The 23,443-nt window shown below is 49.4% G+C and overlaps 1 protein-coding gene across 1 annotated transcript; it reads left to right on the top strand.

Moving 5' to 3' along the window:
• Positions 1 to 8,906: 8,906 nt before the first annotated feature.
• On the top strand, positions 8,907 to 9,797 carry UHO2_04535 (uncharacterized protein; the record flags this gene model as incomplete). The annotated part of the gene is made up of 1 exon (XM_041558527.1): positions 8,907 to 9,797. One exon carries the CDS (start codon positions 8,907 to 8,909, stop codon positions 9,795 to 9,797), a length of 891 nt encoding a protein of 296 aa, XP_041414461.1.
• Positions 9,798 to 23,443: the final 13,646 nt, after the last annotated feature.

Genomic DNA, 23,443 nt, shown 5'->3' on the forward strand with positions numbered 1-23,443 from the left:
TGTCACCTGCGCCACTGCTCCAACTCCCTCTCTCCAGAGTGTACCTTCTGTCATGGGCCTGGATGCTCAAGAAGCAGGAGGGTCATGGGTTCATATGGAAGGAGCACAGGTATCGAAGACCTAGTCGACACCAGTAGAGAGCATGGTCGTAGTGCAGTCTCCATGGAGACCATGGACTCCTATGGACTCACATGCAAAGGAGGGCCAAGCACAGCCACGAGGAGGACCAAGCTCAAGGAGCAGGCACAGCCACGAGGAGGACCAAGCTCAAGGAGCATGCAGATGGTTACCATTCAGGGGCTCGAGAGACAGGAGGTCGACACAGGTCAAGAGGAGGAGGAGCAGTGTCGTAGGAGTCGACACCACTCAAGAGGAACAGGGGTGCCAAGCAGGAGAGGCCCCTGAGCAGTACTCGATGAAGAAAGTACTCTCTGGAGAGAGAGAGCAGGAGCAGCATCGCTGGCGATGCTGTGAAGAGGTATATAACCATGCTTTCTCATCATCATAGGTCGAGTGGATCCTCATCCACTCTACTCACCATAACTAGTTATCACTTCAGCATAAGTATACATTAGTTTCAGTCAGCATAGCAGCAATCTATCAAGGTTGCTCCTCATCGTAGTGTGTGTGTTGTATCACCACTACCTGACGTCCGAAGGCGCCCATAGCAGGTTAGCGGTCCGGATATAGATAGAACCGAAGGCAGTAGTCCACTGCGGTCCGGGGATCACTTCAAGCATCAAGTCAACACACTGGACACTCGTGTTGACGCCACCAACCTTATCACCAACACCATCAACCTCATTATCATTGACATCACCAACCTTATCATCAACACCATCAACCTCATTATCATCGACATCACCAATCTCATTACCAACACCATCAACCTCATCACCATCAACACCCACACCAGACCTTGGTGTCATCATAACATTGATATTGATCGTGCCGAGCTACCCCTGAACGGAGTGTCCACAGAGGTCAGCCGAAACCTACGATAGTATATACAACAAACGCCACCTGCTGTCACTGCACAACTTGATAGTCACCGAGTATCTCGAGACAATAGCTGTCGCACAGTTTGATAGTCACCGAGTATCTCGACAGACCGACCTGGGTTTCAGGCGCGAGACCCCTGACACCTTCTTCGTCGAGTGCTATGAAGGAGTCCCTGTAACACTACTCCTGTCCCTCTTGAGCTGCGTGTCGACCTCCTTGACACAGCTCTTCCTCCTCATGAGCTACATGCTGGTGTCTGTGACACAGCTCTCCTTCCTCTTAACTGGCTACTGTTCTCTTGACTCCTATCTTGTGAACCCCTGAGTGGTAACCAGCTGCAATTTACTGAGCTTGGTCCCTGTCTTGGCAGAGCTTGGTCCTCCTCACCTGTGAGCTTGGTCCTCCTTGCATGTGAATTCATTGTACAAACATCCTTGTCACTGATCTCTGCAGAATCTGCTATATGACCTCTCCTACTACTGATCTCAGCAGGATTTGTGATATCATCCTTGTTCATACTGATCTCACTGAGATCTGTCATAGAGCCAATTCTACTGCAGATATTGGTGAATTCTGCTGCAAATCCTATGATCTGCCTGATCCCCTGATTCCTGTGCTCCCTTCATATGAACTAGCAGGTCTTCCTGCTTCCTGCACATTCAGGCCCATGACACACATCTTCAACTCCCCCCCTTGGCAGTATCTCCAATCCTATCATCCTAGCTAATCGAGAGGTGTTGAGACCCTGCAAAGGTTTTGTCAAATTGTCCACTACATTGTTCACCATTCCAACAAATTTGATCATTACATCACCTTCTTGTATGTGATCCCAAACAAAATGTTATCAGGTGTCAATGTGCTTCAACTTCCAGTGTTTGGCTGGGTCTTTACTTACCTGGATACATCCCTGACTGTCTGTGTAGAGTGTTGGTCAGAAGTCCATGATCTCCAGATCCCAAAGTAAATATGAGAAGAACAATGCTTCTCATACTGCTTTGGATGCAGTGACAAATTCATTCTGCCTCAACTGCAGACAACACCACACATTTCTGGATGTGAGACTTCCAGCTGACCAGACATCCATATACATATGTTATTGCCCCTGAGGTACTCCTCCACCCATTTGTGGGATCCAACACCCAATTTGTGTTGGTATATGTCATCACTGGCTTGTTTGCAAGTTTGCCTGATCCACCTCCTAAATGCCACTGGTATCCACTTGTCTGATTCAAATACTTCACCATATGAGTGGCTGCCTTCCATGCACTGTCGATTGGGTTTGGCATATATCATGCTGACATCCCCACTGCAAAAGCAATATCTGGTCAGGCAGTGTTGGACACCCACAATAGTTGACCAACCAACTCTTGGTATTGCTTTGTCTGTTGAGGGTTACACTTCTTGCCTCCAGCAATGCTTGCCATGCTCAGCATGGGTATCCAGGATTTTTTGGTTGTTCCCCCTAACCATTTGCTTACCATTGCCTTAACATATGTGGTTAAATTCAGAGATATTCTCCTCCACCCCCTGTCCCAAGTGATCTTGATCCCCAAAAACTCCTTGACTTTGCTGTTATCCTCTGTCTCCCATTTGTCCATGATCTCTCACTTAGTATGTTCCACCTCACTGCAACTGGGCAATGTTATCAACATATCATCTACATATGCTGTGATGATTGTGATTCTGTTGCCTGTTCCTCTCAAGTATAAGCATGGCATGCTTGGCATGCAATGAAATCCAATTGTCTGGAGATGCAAATCTAGCTCAATATTCCACTCACAGCCCAATTGTTTCAGGCCATACAGTCCCTTCACTACCTTCAGGGCTTTTCCAGGTGGTATTTTGGTTCCAATTGGAGGCTTCAGGTACACATCATGATATATTGTCAAATTGAGGTACACTTGCTTTACATCAATAGAATCCATTTCCCAATTTTGCACTGCCACAATGGCAAGCACTCTTTGAATAGATTGAATGGGTGCAACTGGTGCAAACACCTCCTTGTAGTCAATGCCCTCCCACTGAGGGAAGCCTCATGCTACAATTCTTGCCTTGAACTTTGTTGGTATGAGGTTTGTGTTGGTCTTGATCTTGAGAACCCAATGCATGTTGACAGTGTTTACACCTTTCAGGAGGTTGGTGATCTCCCACATGCCCATTGCCTCTAATCCATCCAACTCCTTTCACATAGCCTCTTCCCAATGTTTCCTGTCCTCTCCACCCAATGCTTCACAAATGGTTGGGTTGAAGTTCTTCCTCTGTTCTGGACATATCACCATGAGTCCAAAAAGTTTGTTGTCAATCTGGGTTTTGACAACTGGTTTGTGCTTGGTCAATTTTGCTGTTCCTCCATTTGATTCATCTTCTGAGGTTAGTTCCATATCCATGTTTTCCTTTAATGGCTCTTCATCCACTTTGTCAAACAGATTTTCCTCTGTGTACCCCAGATTTTTGAAATCTTCTTCAGTCATCATCACTGGAGGCATCTATGTGAAAACTGGTGTCAGGGGTCTCGCGCCTGAAACCCAGGTCGGTCTGTCGAGATACTCGGTGACTATCAAACTGTGCGACAGCTATTGTCTCGAGATACTCGGTGACTATCAAGTTGTGCAGTGACAGCAGGTGGCGTTTGTTGTATATACTATCGTAGGTTTCGGCTGACCTCTGTGGACACTCCGTTCAGGGGTAGCTCGGCACGATCAATATCAATGTTATGATGACACCAAGGTCTGGTGCGAGTGTTGATGATGATGAGGTTGATGGTGTTGGTGATGAGATTGGTGATGTCGATGATAATGAGGTTGATGGTGTTGGTGATAAGGTTGGTGGCGTCAACACGAGTGTCCAGTGTGTTGACTTGATGCTTGAAGTGATCCCCGGACCGCAGTGGACTACTGCCTTCGGTTCTATCTATATCCGGACCGCTAACCTGCTATGGGCGCCTTCGGACGTCAGGTAGTGGTGATACAACACACACACTACGATGAGGAGCAACCTTGATAGATTGCTGCTATGCTGACTGAAACTAATGTATACTTGTGCTGAAGTGATAACTAGTTATGGTGAGTAGAGTGGATGGGGATCCACTCGACCTATGATGATGAGAAAGCATGGTTATATACCTCTTCACAGCATTGCCAGCGATGCTGCTCCTGCTCTCTCTCCAGAGAGTACCTTCTTCATCGAGTACTGCTCAGGGGCCTCTCCTGCTTGGCACCCCTGTGCCTCTTGAGTGGTGTCGACTCCTTCGACACTGCTCCTCCTCCCCATGACCTGTGTCGACTCCTTCGACACTGCTCCTCCTCCTCATGACCTGTGTCGACTTCCTGTCTCTCGAGCCCCTGAGTGGTAACCATCTGAGCTTGGTCCTCCTCGTGGCTGCGCCTGCTCTTTGAGCTTGGTCCTCCTCGTGGCTGTGCCTGGTCCTCCTCGCATATGGGCTCAGTGCTCCTTTGCATGTGAATCCATAGGAGTCCATGGTCTCCATGGAGACTGCACTACGACCATGCTCTCTACTGGTATCGACTAGGTCTTTGATACCTGTGCTCCGTCCATATGAACCAGTGACCCTCCTGCTTCCTGAGCATCCAGGCCCATGACAACTGGTTGCCACTCTGTTCTGTCTGCCCAACACTTTAATTCCATGAACTTTGCTGAATTGCTCCAGAATATGTTTGGACTGTAATCTGGGCTGTAGAACAGCCAACCTTTTTGCTCTAAACTATACCCTGAGAAAATGGATGTGACAGCTTGCTGGTCCAACTTTTTGTTATCCCACTTGACTTTGGGCACATTTACCCATGCCAAGCATCCAAACACTCATAAGAGACTCATGAATCACTCTGGTGACTTTCTGAACATCACCTGATAAGGGAACTCATTATCAACACTTGGGGTGAGGTTTATCTTGAACACCACCACTCAAATCGCATACAGCCAGAATCTCTTCAGCAGTCTCCTCTGCATCAACAGCATCTGCATCTTTTCTCCAAGGTGTCACAGGATCAGCAGATCAGTGTATGAAGTGTGCGCCAAATTGATCTGTGGCAATCATTGGGAATCGACGATCTAATTGGGTTGGTAGTGCATATGACTTGCAAGATCAATCAAACTCTGGGATCCTGGTTAATCTCACAAGGATCAATTGGAATCAGCCTGATTGGCATGTCTCAGCAAGTTGGCCATCACAAGCAAGCATTGGGAGATTCAGAAAGGAGGATACTGGCATTAGGAGGAGAAGCATATGGGGATAACCACATGCAGGAGTGGGGACCGAGCTCAGCATCATGCAGATGGTTACCACTCAAAGGGTACATGCATACAGCCACATAGGACCAAGCACAGGGGCAACCACATGATCAAGGGGCTTGGCAACAGGGCCCAACATGTGGTTAAAGGATTCACAAGATAAGGTCAAGAAGATGGTTGCTGGTGAAGAGAGAAGGAGCTGTGTCAAGAAGACCAGGGATTGTCTACAAGGAGGAGGAGCTGTGTTGCAGGGGTCATCACACATCACCAGGCAAAGAAGAGCATGGAGGCAAAGGGGCAGTATCACAAAAACCAATACATGGTGCAAGCAGTAGAAGCGCAGCATCAAAGGGATTGACACCAGCAGAAGGGAGAGTGTCAAGAGGAGGCAAAGGCCTCTCAGGAGGAGCAGGAGAGGTGTCACAGGTGACACCAAGCAAATGCATAAATACTCTCATTCTACCATAGCATACAAGTGGATCCTCATCCACTCTACTCTATACTTTACATACTCTTTACTTGACTCATAGTTACATATCATCACAATAGCAGAGCTTTGCAACAACACCTCAAATGTGTGTGTTGTATCACTGTTAGGCATCAACTGTAGGTGGTGTTCCTCAACACCTGTGGTACAGTCCCTTACTGTAGGCAGTGTTTGCTTGACATCTGCAGTCCAGTCAGTTATTGTAGGCAGTGTCCAACACCTGCAGTCCAGTAACTCCTGTCATCTGTAGGCAATAAGCATATCACAGTCCAGACAACATTAGAGAGCATTAGCAACAGTACTACAAACACTTGTACTGTAAAGGAGAGTGTACTACTCTCCCTCCAAAGAATAAATGGACATGCCATGCAACCTCTGAACAGAGTGTTCAAGGCAGTCAGCTGAGACCTACCAGTATGAAGCCATCTGGTTACATTTAGTCGAAACATCCTGAGTAGATTTTACTTGATTGTCCTCACCGATACCAATCAGAAACACCCAATCTGTTTCAGGCACACGACCGCTTACACAAGGCTCCTGTTCATTCTTTCCACCCATCCATTTTGCCTGCTGCTGTATCCTACTGTGGTTTGCCATTGTATACCTTTACTATACATCCACTCCAAGGCTTCATTTGTCCTCCATTCTGTTCCTTGGTCCAATTGTATGGCCTTTAGTTCTCTTCCCATCTGTGTCTCAAGGAATGTGACTATTTTCTTGAGTTGGGTGAATGTGTGACTCTTCTTTAACAAGGGCTGCATGCACACATACTTGCTGTGGTTGTCTACCAGCACCAGGGTGCATGTGTACTCTGTCACATGAGAAGATTCAATGATCAGGTCAATATGTATAAGGTCCAGGGGTCTAGTGACTCTCTCGCCCCTACCTTGCCCCATCTGTGCACTTGTACTTTTGGATCACATGTGCTGCTCACATGTCAGAGCAATGTCCAGGTCCAATTCCATGATGTGCTTGCCTTTCAATTTGTCCTTGATTGCTCTGGACTTGTCTCAGCCTGGGTGTCCAAGGCACTCATGCCAAAGCCACTGTTTGGAGGTTTTCAGCTCATTTTTACTATGCTCAAACTCCTCATTGACACCATCAAATAATGGTGTTGATGTGGTCATTGTGCTCTCTTGCCATCTGTCACCTCAGAACTCCAATAGTCCTCACTTGTGATTCTTTGCAACTTTGAGTGTCATGCTGTTTGCTAGATAAATTTGTCTGCTGGTAGTATCCAGGATTACTCATGTTCCCTCATCTGTTAATGAATTTTTTGACAGAAGGTTAACATTGAGATGCTCAACATCTAAAACATTTTGTAGAGATATGTCTCCATAATCTGTTGATATGCTAATGTCTCCTATAGTGGTTGCCTCCAGAACCTCTTTCCCAGTGGTGATTATGCACTTTTGGCAGGTTCTTGGGTGGGTGAGCATGCTATAGTTGTTTACCATGTGATAACTCACCCCCAAGTCCAAGATCCAGTAATCTGCTTCTTCTGGGTCCAGGGGCTTCTGACAATCCAATGTAAGGGAGCACCATGCTTCCTAGCTGAGTTTGGCGAGGGGGGAGTTGGTGGGGATGGTGACCGAAGTGTCACATTGCTTGGCTCTGTGTCCCAATTGTTTGCAGATCCAACATTGGATTCGTCACAGCCTGCCTGTGCCCTTCGGGTTCGCGTCGCTAATGCTCAATGTCAGGGGTCTCGCACCTGAAACCTGAAATCTGTAATAGAATTAGAACTACTACTGATTTTATCAAGATCTGTGGTAAACAGCTGTTTATTATTATTCTTGTCAAGATCTGTCATAGAGGGCCTCTATGACTTTTCTCACTTGAATATGTGATAGGTTGATTGCTATTGCAGGTTTTGACTGACTGCTGTGGACACTCCATCCAGGGGTAGCTCAGCATGATCAATAACTGTTGATACTGGGTAATGACACCAAGGTCTGGTGCTGATGATGATGCTGATGCCAACACAAGTGTCCAGTGTGTCAACTGAGTAACTGAGTGATCCCCAGACTGCAGTGGATGACTGCCTTCAGTTCTAATGATTGAGAGAGCCAGATGTCATGGGCCTGGATGCTCAAGAAGCAGGAGGGTCATGGGTTCATATGGAAGGAGCACAGGTATCGAAGACCTAGTCGACACCAGTAGAGAGCATGGTCGTAGTGCAGTCTCCATGGAGACCATGGACCCCTATGGACTCACATGCGAGGAGGACCAAGCTCAAGGAGCAGGCACAGCCACGAAGAGGACCAAGCTCAAGGAGCATGCAGATGGTTACCATTCAGGGGCTCGAGAGACAAAAGCCAAAGGAACTGTCACTGATCAAAGGAGGAGGAGCAGTGTCGAAGGAGTCGACACCAGGTCATGAGGAGGAGGAGCAGTGTCGACAAGAGGCACAGGGGTGCTAAGCAGGAGAGGCCCCTGAGCAATACTCGATGAAGAAGGTACTCTCTGAAGAGAGAGCAGGAGCAGCATCGCTGGCAATGCTGTGAAGAGGTATATAACCATGCTTTCTCATCATCATAGGTCGAGTGGATCCCCATCCACTCTACACTCACCATAACTAGTTATCACTTCAGCATAAGTATACATTAGTTTCAGTCAGCATAGCAGCAATCTATCAAGGTTGCTCCTCATCGTAGTGTGTGTGTTGTATCACCACTACCTGACGTCCGAAGGCGCCCATAGCAGGTTAGCGGTCCGGATATAGATAGAACCGAAGGCAGTAGTCCACTGCGGTCCGGGGATCACTTCAAAGCATCAAGTCAACACACTGGACACTCGTGTTGACGCCACCAACCTTATCACCAACACCATCAACCGCATTATCATCGACATCACCAATCTCATCACCAACACCATTAACCTCATCATCATCAACACTCACACCAGACCTTGGTGTCATCATAACATTGATATTGATCGTGCCGAGCTACCCCTGAACGGAGTGTCCACAGAGGTCAGCCGAAACCTACGATAGTATATACAACGAACGCCACCTGCTGTCACTGCACAACTTGATAGTCACCGATACCGAGACAATAGCTGTCACACAGTTTGATAGTCACCGAGTAACTCGACGGACCGACCTGGGTTTCAGGCGCGAGACCCCTGACATTAGAGTGGATCGTTCAAGCAGCTCCTCACGATCACCATGACGGACCCAGACCTCAACAATAAGCTCGATAGACTACTCACTCTATTGGAAGCACAGCTAGAGCTTACCAGACAGGGTCATCGAGAGGAACGATTACAACGAGCTCAACTGAGCAGGGAGGAGACAATGGACCTCTCTCACTCAGAAGACCAAGCAGGAGGAGGAGATGAGTCTATGATAGGAGACCCACACACTCCTACTCCAGCTCCACGACCAAGACGATCAGTCTCATTCAACCTGGATGAGCAGGAGGACATCAACTACGAGAAGTATGCTTCACCTACTGGGCCAAGATATGTCAAGACTAAGCTGGACCCCTACAGCAGGACTAGGACGGATCCTTACCCCCTGGACCACGAGGAGGATACCAGCATCATGGCAGAGCTTAACCGGTCAAAGCCCATTGCCACCCCCTTTCCAAAGTTCAATCCCCGAGACATGGAGATCTTCATTCTAGAAGCCGAAGCATGGTTTAAGTTCAACCAGGTGTATGAGCAGTCTAGGATGATCAATCACATGGGTGCTCAACTGGAAGGGACAGCAAGAGAGTGGTGGACCTCTAAGCTCCGTATTGATAGAGCTAGAGAAGGAAGGTTGTTCAATGATTGGCACTACTTCACAGAGCGACTGTCAGAGCAGTTCAACCCACGCAATGCTAGGATGGAGGCATACAACAAGCTGTTGGCTCTCAGACTCACGAGTGATGCTCCTGGTGCCGCCACACGTCATGTAGAGCGGTTCAGAGACTTGGAAGGACAGGTCAACCTAGATGACAATGAGCTAGTGATTGATCTCTTCAGAGGTAGTCTCACTCGTAGCATACAGGAGAAGTTCGAGAGGAATCCACCTGGGAAGAGATGGGAGTGGTGTCAGGGGTCGCGCGCCTGAAACCCAGATCTGTCTGTCGAGATACTCGGTGACTGTCAAGTTGTGCGACAGCTATTGTGGGTTTCGACTGACCTCTGTGGACACTCCGTTCAGAGGTGGCTCGGCACGATCGATGTCGTTATGAAGGTTATGGTGATACCAGGGTCTGGTGTTGGTGTTGATGATGAAGAGGTTGTTGGTGAATGTCGATGAGATTGGTGGTGAGGTTGGTCGCGTCAACACGAGTGTCCAGTGTGCTGACTAATGCTGAGTGATCCCCGGACCGCAGTGGACTACTGCCTTCGGTTCTATCTATATCCGGACCGCTACCTGCTATAGGCGCCTACGGATTGTCAGGTAGTGGTGATACAACACACGTACTACGATGAAGAGCAATCTTGATGGATTGCTGCTATGCTGACTGTTAACTAATGAGTACTTGTGTTTCTAAGTATTGACTAGTTATATGGTGAGTAGAGTGGATGGGGATCCACTCGGCCTATGGTGATGAGAAAGCATGGTTATATACCTCTTCACAGTATCGCCAGCGATGCTGCTCCTGCTCTCTCTCCAGAGAGTGCCTTCTTCATCGAGTACTGCTCAGGGGCCTCTCCTGCTTGGCACCCCTGTGCCTCTTGGGCTGTGTCGACTCCTTCGACACTGCTCCTCCTCCTCATGAGCTATGTCGACTCCTTCGACACTGCTCCTCTTCCTCATGAGTTGTGTCGACTCCATCGACACTGCTCCTCTTCCTCATGAGTTGTGTCGACTCCATCGACACTGCTCCTCCTCCTCATGAGCTGCTTGCTGGTTACCGGTGACCTCTTGTCAGCAGGCCGGTCCTTCATGACGTGCTTGGACCTCCTTGCATACAGGCCGGTCCTCCATGACGTGCTTGGACCTCCTTGCATACAGGCCGGTCAAGTTGCTCTCCCACTACGCCTGCTACTAGTACCAGTTAGGCCTCCGGCCTCCTGCTCAACCATCCTTAGGCCTGCTATGGTGGTCTTCCTTTATGACCCGAGCCTTGGTACTCTATGCTCCCCTTCTATGAACCTCCATGCCCGTGTCCTAAGGCCTATGACAAGTGGTATCGAGAGGTCGAGGAGATCGATCGACAGAGGATGCTACTACAGCAGTCCTCGGCTAGACACTCACTTCCAAATGCCACGTCACCTCCACTAAGAACTGGGTCTCGGCCAAATCAAAGTTCGATCCCCATCAGACAACCCACTCAACCTTATCCAGCTCGATCACCAGCACAAGCAACTACACAAGCAACTACACAAAACCTAAACAGACCAACTAACCGACCCCTTCCTCATCAACCCACCCAACCCTCGAAGCAAGGAAGCCCTGCTCCATCAGGTATCAACACCTGTCATGTATGCAATGGTATCGGCCATTGGGCCAGAGACTGCCCCAGCAGGAGGGTAGACCCTCTTAGCTCTCGACCCATGGGACCGAAGGTTATGGTCACCACAGCAGACCCCTTCGAGGAGGCCACCGACTCAGGAGATGGCCCCACAGGCAGCACTGAGACGGGTGACCCCGAGGTCATGGACCTCAGCTCATACCAGCAACCCATGGACCTCGATCACGAGGAGGAGCACGATGATGATGATGACGAGGGAAACGTCAGTGGGGTGATGCACTGATGGCATGCATTGCTCTACAAACCTCCTCGCCATCACTCTGTATATATCAAGATTGTCAAGTATGTTTCTCGACCAGTGGAGGCAAAGCAGTACTGGAGCTCTCTGGAATGGTTCAAGACCATCCTGCTCGGATACTAGCTGATACCGGTGCTGGTTTGTCCATAGTCTCAGATTCTTTCATTAGTAAGTACCAAATACCCACAAAACCCATAAAAACAAGATCGATCCATGGTGTCACCGGACACCAGCTATCTATCAATAGTGCTGCGAGCATGCAGGTAACTATTGGTAACCACAATCTGGGTGTGGTCGAAGCTTCAGTGGCCAACACTGCCGACTACGACCTCATCCTAGGGTTCACTGAGCTAAGGAAGCTCAAGCCCACCATACGATGGGATACGGGCCAGCTGGAGTTCAAGACTCAGGAGCAGGACCGACCCCCGAAGAGACCCCCTGAAGCAGCAGGAGCAGGGGACCTAACCATGAGGAGACCAACCCTTCATGGTAATGAGTTTGTCTCAGCAGAGCGCATACTACGAGCAGCTCTGGAAGATGGACCCATAGGGTTCATGCTGTTGGAGGAACCACCATCATCACTCCCGGCCTTTGGTTTCGTACCTACAGGCACCGACAAAGGAATCGAGATGGAGGTGGAGGTGGACAAGGTGGTGACGGCTGCGGACATACCAAAGCCATACCAACACTTGAGAGATGTGTTCGATGAGGTGGAAGCAGACAAGCTGCCCCATCATACCGAGCATGATCTCCACCTCGAGTTGATAGAAGGAGGCAAGCCACCTCAAGGGCCTCTATACCTTAAGGGACCCAAGGAGATGTCCGAGTTGAGGAGGTACTTGGATGAGAACCTCGAGAAGGGGTTCATAAGACCATCGAAGAGCCCAGCACGATCACCAGTGCTCTTCGTACCAAAGAAGGATGGAGGTCTCAGACTCTGTGTCGACTACAGAGGTCTCAACGAGATCACTATCAAGAACAGGGCACCATTGCCCCTCATCGAGGAGCAGCTGTTCTTGCTCAGGAAGGCAAGGATCTATACCAAGCTAGACCTTAGAGCAGCATACAACCTCATCCGGGTTGCTAAAGGAGATGAATGGAAGACAGCGTTTGGCACTCAGTTGGGACTCTATGAGTACCTAGTGATGCCCTTCGGCCTAGCCAATGCTCCGGCTCACTTCCAATCATTCATCAATGACATCTTCCGAGACATCATTGGAGTATATGTAGTGGTATACTTAGATGACTTCCTGATCTTCAGTGACACTGAAGAGGTACATGTGAAGCATGTCACCGAGGTCCTCACTCGCTTAAGGAGCAACAGGCTCTTTGCTAAGCTGTCGAAGTGTGAGTTCCACACCAAGACAGTTGAGTTCCTGGGGTACATCATCAAGCCAACGGGCATAGAGATGGACCCAGAAAAGGTGCGCACTGTCAAGGAGTGGCCAATGCCAGAGTCAATCCATGACATCCAGAGGTTCCTGGGTTTTGCCAACTTCTATCGAAGGTTCATAGCCCACTTTGCTCGCATAGCCAAGCCTTTGACAGCACTGGTAAAGCCTATAGAACGGTTCAAGAAGCTCGAGCTACCAGAGGAGGCCCAACAGGCTTTCCACAAGCTCATCCAGGCCTTCACATCAGCAGGAGTGCTTCAGCACTTCGACTACCACCTCCCAACAAGGTTGGAGACTGATGCAAGTGACTTTGCTATAGCAGGAGTGCTCAAGCAGGAGCATGAAGGACGATGGCATCCAGTGGCCTTCTACTCTAGGAAGATGTCTTCTGCCGAGAAGAACTATGAGATCCATGATAAGGAGCTCCTAGCTGTGGTCGTCTGCCTTACTCAGTGGCGACACATGCTAGCTGGACTACTGAGCCAACTGGTCATCCTCACCAACCATGAAGCCCTCAAGTACTTCAAGTCACAGAGATGCATCACAGGTCGACAGGCTCGATGGGCCATACTACTAGCAGACTTCGACTTCATATTGCAGTATCGACCAGGAGACAAAGGTGGTGAACCCGATGCTCTCACCAGAAGGACAGACATGCAACCAGCTGGTGAAGAGCAGGATCACAATGTGAGGCAACTACTGCCTCCTCGAGTATTCAAGGAGACAGCAGACCATGACTCGCTCCTAGTGGCCCCCATGATCTCGATGGAGTCCATAGCATCAAAAGGTCTCAAAGACCTGGTCAAGATCTTCCAGCCTTTAGACCAAGAGCTACAGGAGATACATAGGAAGAAGCCTTTCGAACTCAAGGATGACCTATGGTACAGTGGAGGAAGGTTGGTTATCCCCAAGGTGATCATGCCAGGGAGGACCAACAACCGACACTCAAGGAGTGCCAAAGAGGTAGATGGACAGTCTCTCTCTGTAGAGCATCTACGATTCATGGTGATGACCCAATGCCATGATGGTATCACTGCTGGACACGTAGGAAGAGATGCTACCATCAAGGCAGCTCAACGACATTACTGGTGGCCAAACATGACAGCTTGGATTGCAGACTATGTAGCAAGTTGTCCTGTATGTGCTAGGTACAAAGCTCCTCATCACCATCCATATGGTTTGCTACAGCCACTAGCAACACCAGACAGGCCCTGGGGCTCCATATCCCTCAACTTCATCAAAGGACTACCACCATCAAAAAAGTATGACTCCAAGACCTATGACTCTATCTTAGTCATTGTCAACAGGTTAACCAAGTTTGCCATACTAGCTCCAACCCATAAGACAGTCACAGCCAAACAGACTGCAGTGTTGCTATATGGACACATGGTTAGACTCTTCGGATACCCAGATCACATGGTCTCGGACCGAGGCAGGCAGTTCATATCAGGAGCATGGAAGGCATTCGCAGAACAAATGGGTGTGAAGCACTCACTTAGCATGGCTTACCATCCTCAAACCGATGGACAGACAGAGAGGGTCAATCAGGTCATAGAGCAATACCTAAGGATGTACTGCAACTATGAGCAGGATGACTGGGCCAACCTGCTGGACACTGCAGCCTTTGTATACAACAACACGGTCCACAACAGCATTGGTGTCTCACCATTCTTTGCATGCTATGGATGGAACCCCAAAGCTCATCCTGACATCCCTCAACAACTAGGAGTCAATGATCCAGGTCGCTTCGAGTACCTCATGGATGGAAAGGAGCGTTGCAAGTACCTCCAGGAGCAGATCAGAGAGGCACAAAGTAGATCAGTAAACCAGTATAACAGGAAGCACAAGGACATCGAGTTTAAGGTGGGTGATATGGTCTATATCAACCGACGAAACTGGAAGACAAGGAGACCCACACCCAAGTTAGACACCCGGTTCGCAGGACCCTACCCAGTTCAGGAACGGGTAGGACGCCGAGCTTATCGAATCACATTGCCAGCAAACCTTAGGGTGCATGATGTGTTCCATGTCTCCATGCTCGAGCCAGCAAGAACAAGTTCTCTTCCTCAACGTGCTGAACAGCCCACCATACCATCACTTCCAGATGAGGACCTCGATTTCGAAGTCGAAGCACTCATCGACAAGCGTTTACACAATGGGACTACGGAGTACAAGGTGTTGTGGAGAGGGTACTCAGAGGAAGCTGCTTCATGGGAACCAGTAGAGAACCTCAACTGTCCCGACCTCATCCAGGAGTATGAGGTGTCGGAGGGGGGACGAGTAAGTAGACAGAGTAGAGAAAGGAGGAGAGAACAGGAGGAGTAGAGAGAGGAAGAGGAAGGAGGATGACGTTGAGAGAAGGAGGAAGGATGATGTTGGCGACGTTGTCAAGAAGGAGGAGTCAGCATGAACCAGACCAGAGCATGCCTCGACGGAGCTCGGCTCTTAAGAGGGGGGTAGTGTCATGGGCCTGGATGCTCAAGAAGCAGGAGGGTCATGGGTTCATATGGAAGGAGCACAGGTATCGAAGACCTAGTCGACACCAGTAGAGAGCATGGTCGTAGTGCAGTCTCCATGGAGACCATGGACCCCTATGGACTCACATGCGAGGAGGACCAAGCTCAAGGAGCAGGCACAGCCACGAAGAGGACCAAGCTCAAGGAGCATGCAGATGGTTACCATTCAGGGGCTCGAGAGACAAAAGCCAAAGGAACTGTCACTGATCAAAGGAGGAGGAGCAGTGTCGAAGGAGTCGACACCAGGTCATGAGGAGGAGGAGCAGTGTCGACAAGAGGCACAGGGGTGCTAAGCAGGAGAGGCCCCTGAGCAATACTCAATGAAGAAGGTACTCTCTGAAGAGAGAGCAGGAGCAGCATCGCTGGCAATGCTGTGAAGAGGTATATAACCATGCTTTCTCATCATCATAGGTCGAGTGGATCCCCATCCACTCTACACTCACCATAACTAGTTATCACTTCAGCATAAGTATACATTAGTTTCAGTCAGCATAGCAGCAATCTATCAAGGTTGCTCCTCATCGTAGTGTGTGTGTTGTATCACCACTACCTGACGTCCGAAGGCGCCCATAGCAGGTTAGCGGTCCGGATATAGATAGAACCGAAGGCAGTAGTCCACTGCGGTCCGGGGATCACTTCAAAGCATCAAGTCAACACACTGGACACTCGTGTTGACGCCACCAACCTTATCACCAACACCATCAACCGCATTATCATCGACATCACCAATCTCATCACCAACACCATTAACCTCATCATCATCAACACTCACACCAGACCTTGGTGTCATCATAACATTGATATTGATCGTGCCGAGCTACCCCTGAACGGAGTGTCCACAGAGGTCAGCCGAAACCTACGATAGTATATACAACGAACGCCACCTGCTGTCACTGCACAACTTGATAGTCACCGATACCGAGACAATAGCTGTCACACAGTTTGATAGTCACCGAGTAACTCGACGGACCGACCTGGGTTTCAGGCGCGAGACCCCTGACACCAGACTGCAGTATGAACTGCCTTCAGTGTCAATCAATAACCAGACTGCATAATAAACTGCCTTTGGATGATGTCAATGAGTGGTGATACAACACATGTGCTATAATAGAGGCAATGTCTTGCAATTGCTTCTGTTGACAAACTACTAAGTACACTTATGTGAAAGTGATAGCTAGTGTCAGGGGTCTCGCGCCTGAAACCCAGGTCGGTCTGTCGAGATACTCGGTGACTATCAAACTGTGCAACAGCTATTGTCTCAGTATCGGTGACTATCAAGTTGTGCAGTGACAGCAGGTGGCATTCGTTGTATACACTATCATAGGTTTCGGCTGACCTCTGTGGACACTCCATTCAGGGGTAGCTCGGTGTCAGGGGTCGCGCGCCTGAAACCCAGATCTGTCTGTTGAGATACTCGGTGACTGTCAAGTTGTGCGACAGCTATTGTGGGTTTCGACTGACCTCTGTGGACACTCCGTTCAGAGGTGGCTCGGCACGATCAATGTCGTTATGAAGGTTATGGTGATACCAGGGTCTGGTGTTGTTGTTGATGATGATGAGGTTGTTGGTGAATGTCGATGGGCTTGGTGGTGAGGTTGGTCGCGTCAACACGAGTGTCCAGTGTGCTGACTAATGCTGAGTGATCCCCGGACCGCAGTGGACTACTGCCTTCGGTTCTATCTATATCCGGACCGCTACCTGCTATGGGCGCCTATGGATTGTCAGGTAGTGGTGATACAACACACGCACTACGATGAGGAGCAATCTTGATGGATTGCTGCTATGCTGACTGTTAACTAATGAGTACTTGTGTTTCTAAGTATTGACTAGTTATATGGTGAGTAGAGTGGATGGGGATCCACTCGGCCTATGATGATGAGAAAGCATGGTTATATACCTCTTCACAGTATCGCCAGCGATGCTGCTCCTGCTCTCTCTCCAGAGAGTGCCTTCTTCATCGAGTACTGCTCAGGGGCCTCTCCTGCTTGGCACCCCTGTGCCTCTTGAGCTGTGTCGACTCCTTCGACACTGCTCCTCCTCCTCATGAGCTATGTCGACTCCTTCGACACTGCTCCTCTTCCTCATGAGTTGTGTCGACTCCATCGACACTGCTCCTCCTCCTCATGAGCTGCTTGCCGGTTACCGGTGACCTCTTGTCAGCAGGCCGGTCCTTCATGACGTGCTTGGACCTCCTTGCATACAGGCCGGTCCTCCATGACGTGCTTGGACCTCCTTGCATACAGGCCGGTCAAGTTGCTCTCCCACTACGCCTGCTACTAGTACCAGCTAGGCCTCCGGCCTCTTGCTCAACCATCCTTAGGCCTGCTATGGTCTTGGTACTCTATGCTCCCCTTCTATGAACCTCCATGCCCGTGTCCTAAGGCCTATGACACTCGGCACGATCAATATCAATGCTTCAGTTATGATGACACCAAGGTCTGGTGTGAGTGTTGATGATGATGAGGTTGATGATGTTGGTGATAAGGTTGGTGGGTGTTGATGAGAATGAGGTTGATGGTGTTGGTGATAAGGTTGGTGGCATCAACATGAGTGTCCAGTGTGTTGACTTTGATGCTTGAAGTGATCCCCGGACCACAGTGGACTACTGCCTTCGGTTCTATCTATATCCGGACTGCTAACCTACTATGGGGCTCCTATGGACATCAGGTAGTGGTGATACAACACACACACTACGATGAGGAGCAACCTTGATAGATTGCTGCTATGCTGACTGTAACTAATGAGTACTTATGTTTCTAAAGTATTGACTAGTTGTATGGTGAGTAGAGTGGATGAGGATCCACTCGACCTTTGATGATGAGAAAGCATGGTTATATACCTCTTCACAGCATCGCCAGCGATGCTGCTCCTGCTCTCTACTCCAGAGAGTACCTTCTTCATCGAGTACTGTTCAGGGGCCTCTCCTGCCTGCTTGGTACCCCTGTACCTCTTGAACTGTGTCAACTCCTTCGACACTGCTCCTCCTCCTTGCTACCCTGCTTGTTTGGCACCCTTGTGCCTCCTGAGTGATGTTGACTCCTTCGACACTGCTCCTCCTCCTCAGGACCTGTCGACCCTGCTCTTCTCGAGCCCCTGAGTGGTAACCATCTGCATGCTCCTTGAGCTTGGTCCTCTTCATGGCTGTGCCTGCTCCTTGAGCTTGGTCCTCCTCATGGCTGTGCTTGGCCCTCCTTGCATATGGCTCGGTCCTCCTTTGCATGTGAGTCCATAGAAGTCCATGGTCTCCATGGAGACTGCACTACGACCATGCTCTCTACTGGTATCGACTAGATCTTCGATACCTGTGCTCCTTCCATATGAACCAGTGACCCTCCTGCTTCCTGAGCATCCAGGCCCATGACAGCTAGTAAGATATGGTGTAGAGTGGATGGAGATCCACTCACTTGCTATGACAAGGAGCATGGTTATATATCCACTCCTGCAACGTCGCCTGCGATGCTGCTCCTACTCTGGGAGGCCTCTTCGACACTGCTCCTTGCCAGGGGTCTGTTCAACTCCCTCCTCGTCCTTCCTATCCTTCTCACCCACCTTGTGATGCTGCTCTCTGGCTCCGCTTCTCTCGTGCCCTGTGGATGGACGGTCCTCGTGCCACATCATCATAGTCAGGAGCCATTTCCACTTCATCTGGGTGGCAGTTCGCACCCCCTTGTCATAGGGCTGAGTGCGCAGAAGCAGGAAGAACGGAAGTCATATGAAGAGGAGTGCAGAAAACATAGGATTGGGCAAAATAAGGGTTATGGCAGAGTTCATTGAGATTTGTAGTAGAAGTGGTTCTATGACAGATCTTGTCCAAATCGGCACAAGCAGGAGGTTACTATGAATCCCGCCAGAATCAGTAGTATCTGGATCATAGGATAAATCTCGCCATCTGGATCATAGGATTGATCTCGCCGAAGTTGGCGAGATCACACCAATGGTCACTGTCAGAGGTCACGTGCCTGAAACCTGAGATCTGTAGTAGAACTGCTTCTATTACAGATCCTGTTGAGATATGTGATTGTGTGTGAGGTATTGCGATTCTCATCAAGTTATGTCATAGTAATGTCCTTATGACTTTACTTGCTCAAATCTGTGATTGAGGTTATGCTATTGCAGATTTTGACTGACCACTGTGGACACTCCATCCAGAGGTAGCTTGGCATGATCAATAATGATATGAATTGTACTAACACCAAGGCCTGGTGTGAATATGATTGTTTGGTGGCATTGACACAAGTGTCCAGTGTGTCGACTATTGCTTGAGGTGATCCCCAGACCACAGTAGACTACTGCCTTTGGTTCTATCTTTATCTGGACCACTGGTTTGCTATGAACCACCTTCAGATGTCAGTGAGTGGTGATATGACACATGTGCTACAATGAGAGGCAATCTACTTGATTGTGACTATGCTGACTGAAACTAATGTGTACTTTATGCTTGAAGTAATAACTAGTTTGTATGGTGTAGAGTGGATGGTGATCCACTCTCTTGCTAGGACAGAGAACATGGTTATATACCTTTCCTGCAATGTCACCTGCAACACTGCTCATCCTCCTCAACCCTCCTATGCTCCCCATCTGCCTTGTGTTGCCACTCATTGGCAGTGCCTCCTTGCTGTCATGGGCCTGGATGCTCAAGAAGCAGGAGGGTCACTGGTTCATATGGAAGGAGCACAGGTATCGAAGATCTAGTCGATACCAGTAGAGAGCATGGTCATAGTGCAGTCTCCATGGAGACCATGGACTCTTACAGACTCACATGCAAAGGAGGACACGAGCCACATGCGAGGAGGACCAAGCTCAAGGAGCAGGCACAGCCACGAAGAGGACCAAGCTCAGATGGTTACCACTCAGGGGCTCGAGAGACAAGAGTCAAAGGAACTGTCACCAGTCAAAGGAAGAGGAGCAGTGTTGAAGGAGTCGACACCAGGTCATGAGGAGGAGGAGCAGTGTCGAAGGAGTCGACACCACTCAAGAGGCACAGGGGTGCCAAGCAGGAGAGGCCCCTGAGCAGTACTCGATGAAGAAGGTACTCTCTGGAGAGAGAGCAGGAGCAGCATTGCTGGTGATGCTGTGAAGAGGTATATAACCATGCTTTCTCATCATCATAGGTCGAGTGGATCCTCATCCACTCTACTCACCATAACTAGTTATCACTTCAGCATAAGTATATATTAGTTTCAGTCAGCATAGCACCAATCTATCAAGGTTGCTCCTCATCATAGTGTGTGTGTTGTATCACCACTACCTGACGTCCGAAGGCACCCATAGCAGGTTAGCAGTCCAGATATAGATAGAACCGAAGGCAGTAGTCCACTGCAGTCTGGGGATCACTTCAAGCATCAAAGTCAACACACTGGACACTCGTGTTGACGCCACCAACCTTATCACCAACACCATCAACCTCATTCTCATCAACACTCACCAACCTTATCACCAACGTCATCAACCTCATTCTCATTAACACTCACCAACCTTATCACCAACCTCATCAACCTCATCATCATCAACACTCACCAACCTTATCACCAATGTCATCAACCTCATCATCATCAACACTCACACCAGACCTTGGTGTCATCATAACCGAAGCATTGATATTGATCGTGCCGAGCTACCCCTGAACGGAGTGTCCACAGAGGTCAGCCAAAACCTACGATAGTATATACAACGAACACCACCTGCTGTCACTGCACAACTTGATAGTCACCGATACCGGGACAATAGCTGTCGCACAGTTTGATAGTCACCGAGTATCTCGACAGACCGACCTGGGTTTCAGGCGCGAGACCCCTGACATAGCCCAGATCTCGCTTGCTGTATTGCCTGTCTCCCGATTGGCTTGGTGAGTACATCTGCCAAATTCCTTGTTGTGTCCACATACTTGATTTGCACCCTCCCCTCTTGAACATTGTTATGGATGAAGTGATACTTGGTGTTGATGTGCTTAAGCTTCCAGTGCTGTGCTGGGTCTTTACTAACCTGTATGCATCTGGTGTTGTCTGAGTAGACCATTGGGGTGCCTGTGGCAATGCCAATCGAGTGCAGCAGCTGCTTGAGGAAGAGCACCTCACATGTTGCTTCCATGGCTGCAATGAACTCTGCCTCGACAGCAGACAGTGATACGCATTTTTGTGTTGCTGACTTCCAGGCTACCGGGTTCCCATACACTAATGCCACTGACCCCAATGTACTCCTTCTCTGAATGGTGGCATCACTTGCCCAGTTTGCATCACTATGCACAATCAGTGGCTCTTGCGACATATTTCCCCTATAAACTAATCCAACATCCTTTGTGCCTTCGAGGTAGCATAAGACCCATTGTGCTGCCTGATAATGCTCTTGGAATGGTTCACACATGTGTCTAGTGAGGACACTCACAGTGAGGCTAAGGTTGGGCCAGGTGCTGTTGGCAACCCAGAGCAGCTTGCCAACGATCACTGGATACTCCTGTCAGGGGTCTCGCGCCTGAAACCCAGGTCGGTCTGTCGAGATACTCGGTGACTATCAAACTGTGCGACAGCTATTGTCTCGGTATCGGTGACTATCAAGTTGCGCAGTGACAGCAGGTGGCGTTTGTTGGATATACTATTGTAGGTTTCGGCTGACCTCTGTGGACACTCCGTTCAGGGGTAGCTCGGCACGATCAATATCAATGTTATGATGACACCAAGGTCTGGTGTGAGTGTTGATGATGATGAGGTTGATGGTGTTGGTGATGAGATTGGTGATGTCAATGATAATGAGGTTGATGGTGTTGGTGATAAGGTTGGTGGCGTCAACACGAGTGTCCAGTGTGTTGACTTGATGCTTGAAGTGATCCCTGGACCGCAGTGGACTACTGCCTTCGGTTCTATCTATATCCGGACTGCTAACCTACTATGGGGCGCCTATGGACATCAGGTAGTGGTGATACAACACACACACTACGATGAGGAGCAACCTTGATAGATTGCTGCTATGCTGACTGTAACTAATGAGTACTTATGTTTCTAAAGTATTGACTAGTTGTATGGTGAGTAGAGTGGATGAGGATCCACTCAACCTATGATGATGAGAAAGCATGGTTATATACCTCTTCACAGCATCGCCAGCAATGCTGCTCCTGCTCTCTCTCCAGAGAGTACCTTCTTCATCAAGTACTGCTCAGGGGCCTCTCCTGCTTGGCACCCCTGTGCCTCTTGAGTGGTGTCGACTCCTTCGACACTGCTCCTCCTCCTCATGACCTGGTGTCGACTCCTTCAACACTGCTCCTCTTCCTTTGACTGGTGACAGTTCCTTTGACTCTTGTCTCTCGAGCCCCTGAGTGGTAACCATCTGAGCTTGGTCCTCTTCGTGGCTGTGCCTGCTCCTTGAGCTTGGTCCTCCTTGTGGCTGTGCCTGGCCCTCCTCACATGTGGCTTGGTTCTCCTTTGCATGTGAGTCCATAGGAGTCCATGGTCTCCATGGAGACTGCACTACGACCATGCTCTCTACTGGTATCGACTAGGTCTTCGATACCTGTGCTCCTTCCATATGAACCAGTGACCCTCCTGCTTCTTGAGCATCCAGGCCCATGACACTACTCCTGATCCCTCTGGTGGTTTCATATAGATCGCTTCTTTTAACCTGGAGTTTAAGTAGGCCATTGTGATATCCAGTGCATGCACCTCCCAGCCGTTCTGTACTGCTAGTGCTAGGATAGCTCTGATTGCTCTGAGGGGTGCTACTGGAGAGAAGGTTTCCTGGTAGTCGATTCCCTCTCTCTGTGTGAAGCCCCTTGCCACCAGTCGCGCCTTGTGCTTTATGGGCACACCATCAGCATCGAGTTTTAGCCGAAGCACAACCTTAGAGTCCACAAGTGGTGCCCCTGGCAGGTGATTCACCACCTCCCAAGTCCCCATTGCCTCGAGTCCTTCCAGCTCTTTTCATATTGCCTCCTTCCAGAGCTGGGCATCCTCACCATTCATTGCTTCCCCAAGTGTCGGGTCCAGGTTCAGTACTGCTGTGTTGGTGGCACCTACTGTGCTGTCTACAGCTGGTAGGGGATCCTCCACTATGGCTGGCATGACACCCTCCTCCTCGACCTCTGTGGTCACCACAGG

Source organism: Ustilago hordei, assembly GCF_900519145.1.
Source record: "Ustilago hordei strain Uho2 genome assembly, contig: UHO2_contig_09, whole genome shotgun sequence".
In the NCBI taxonomy this organism is placed as follows: domain Eukaryota; kingdom Fungi; phylum Basidiomycota; class Ustilaginomycetes; order Ustilaginales; family Ustilaginaceae; genus Ustilago; species Ustilago hordei.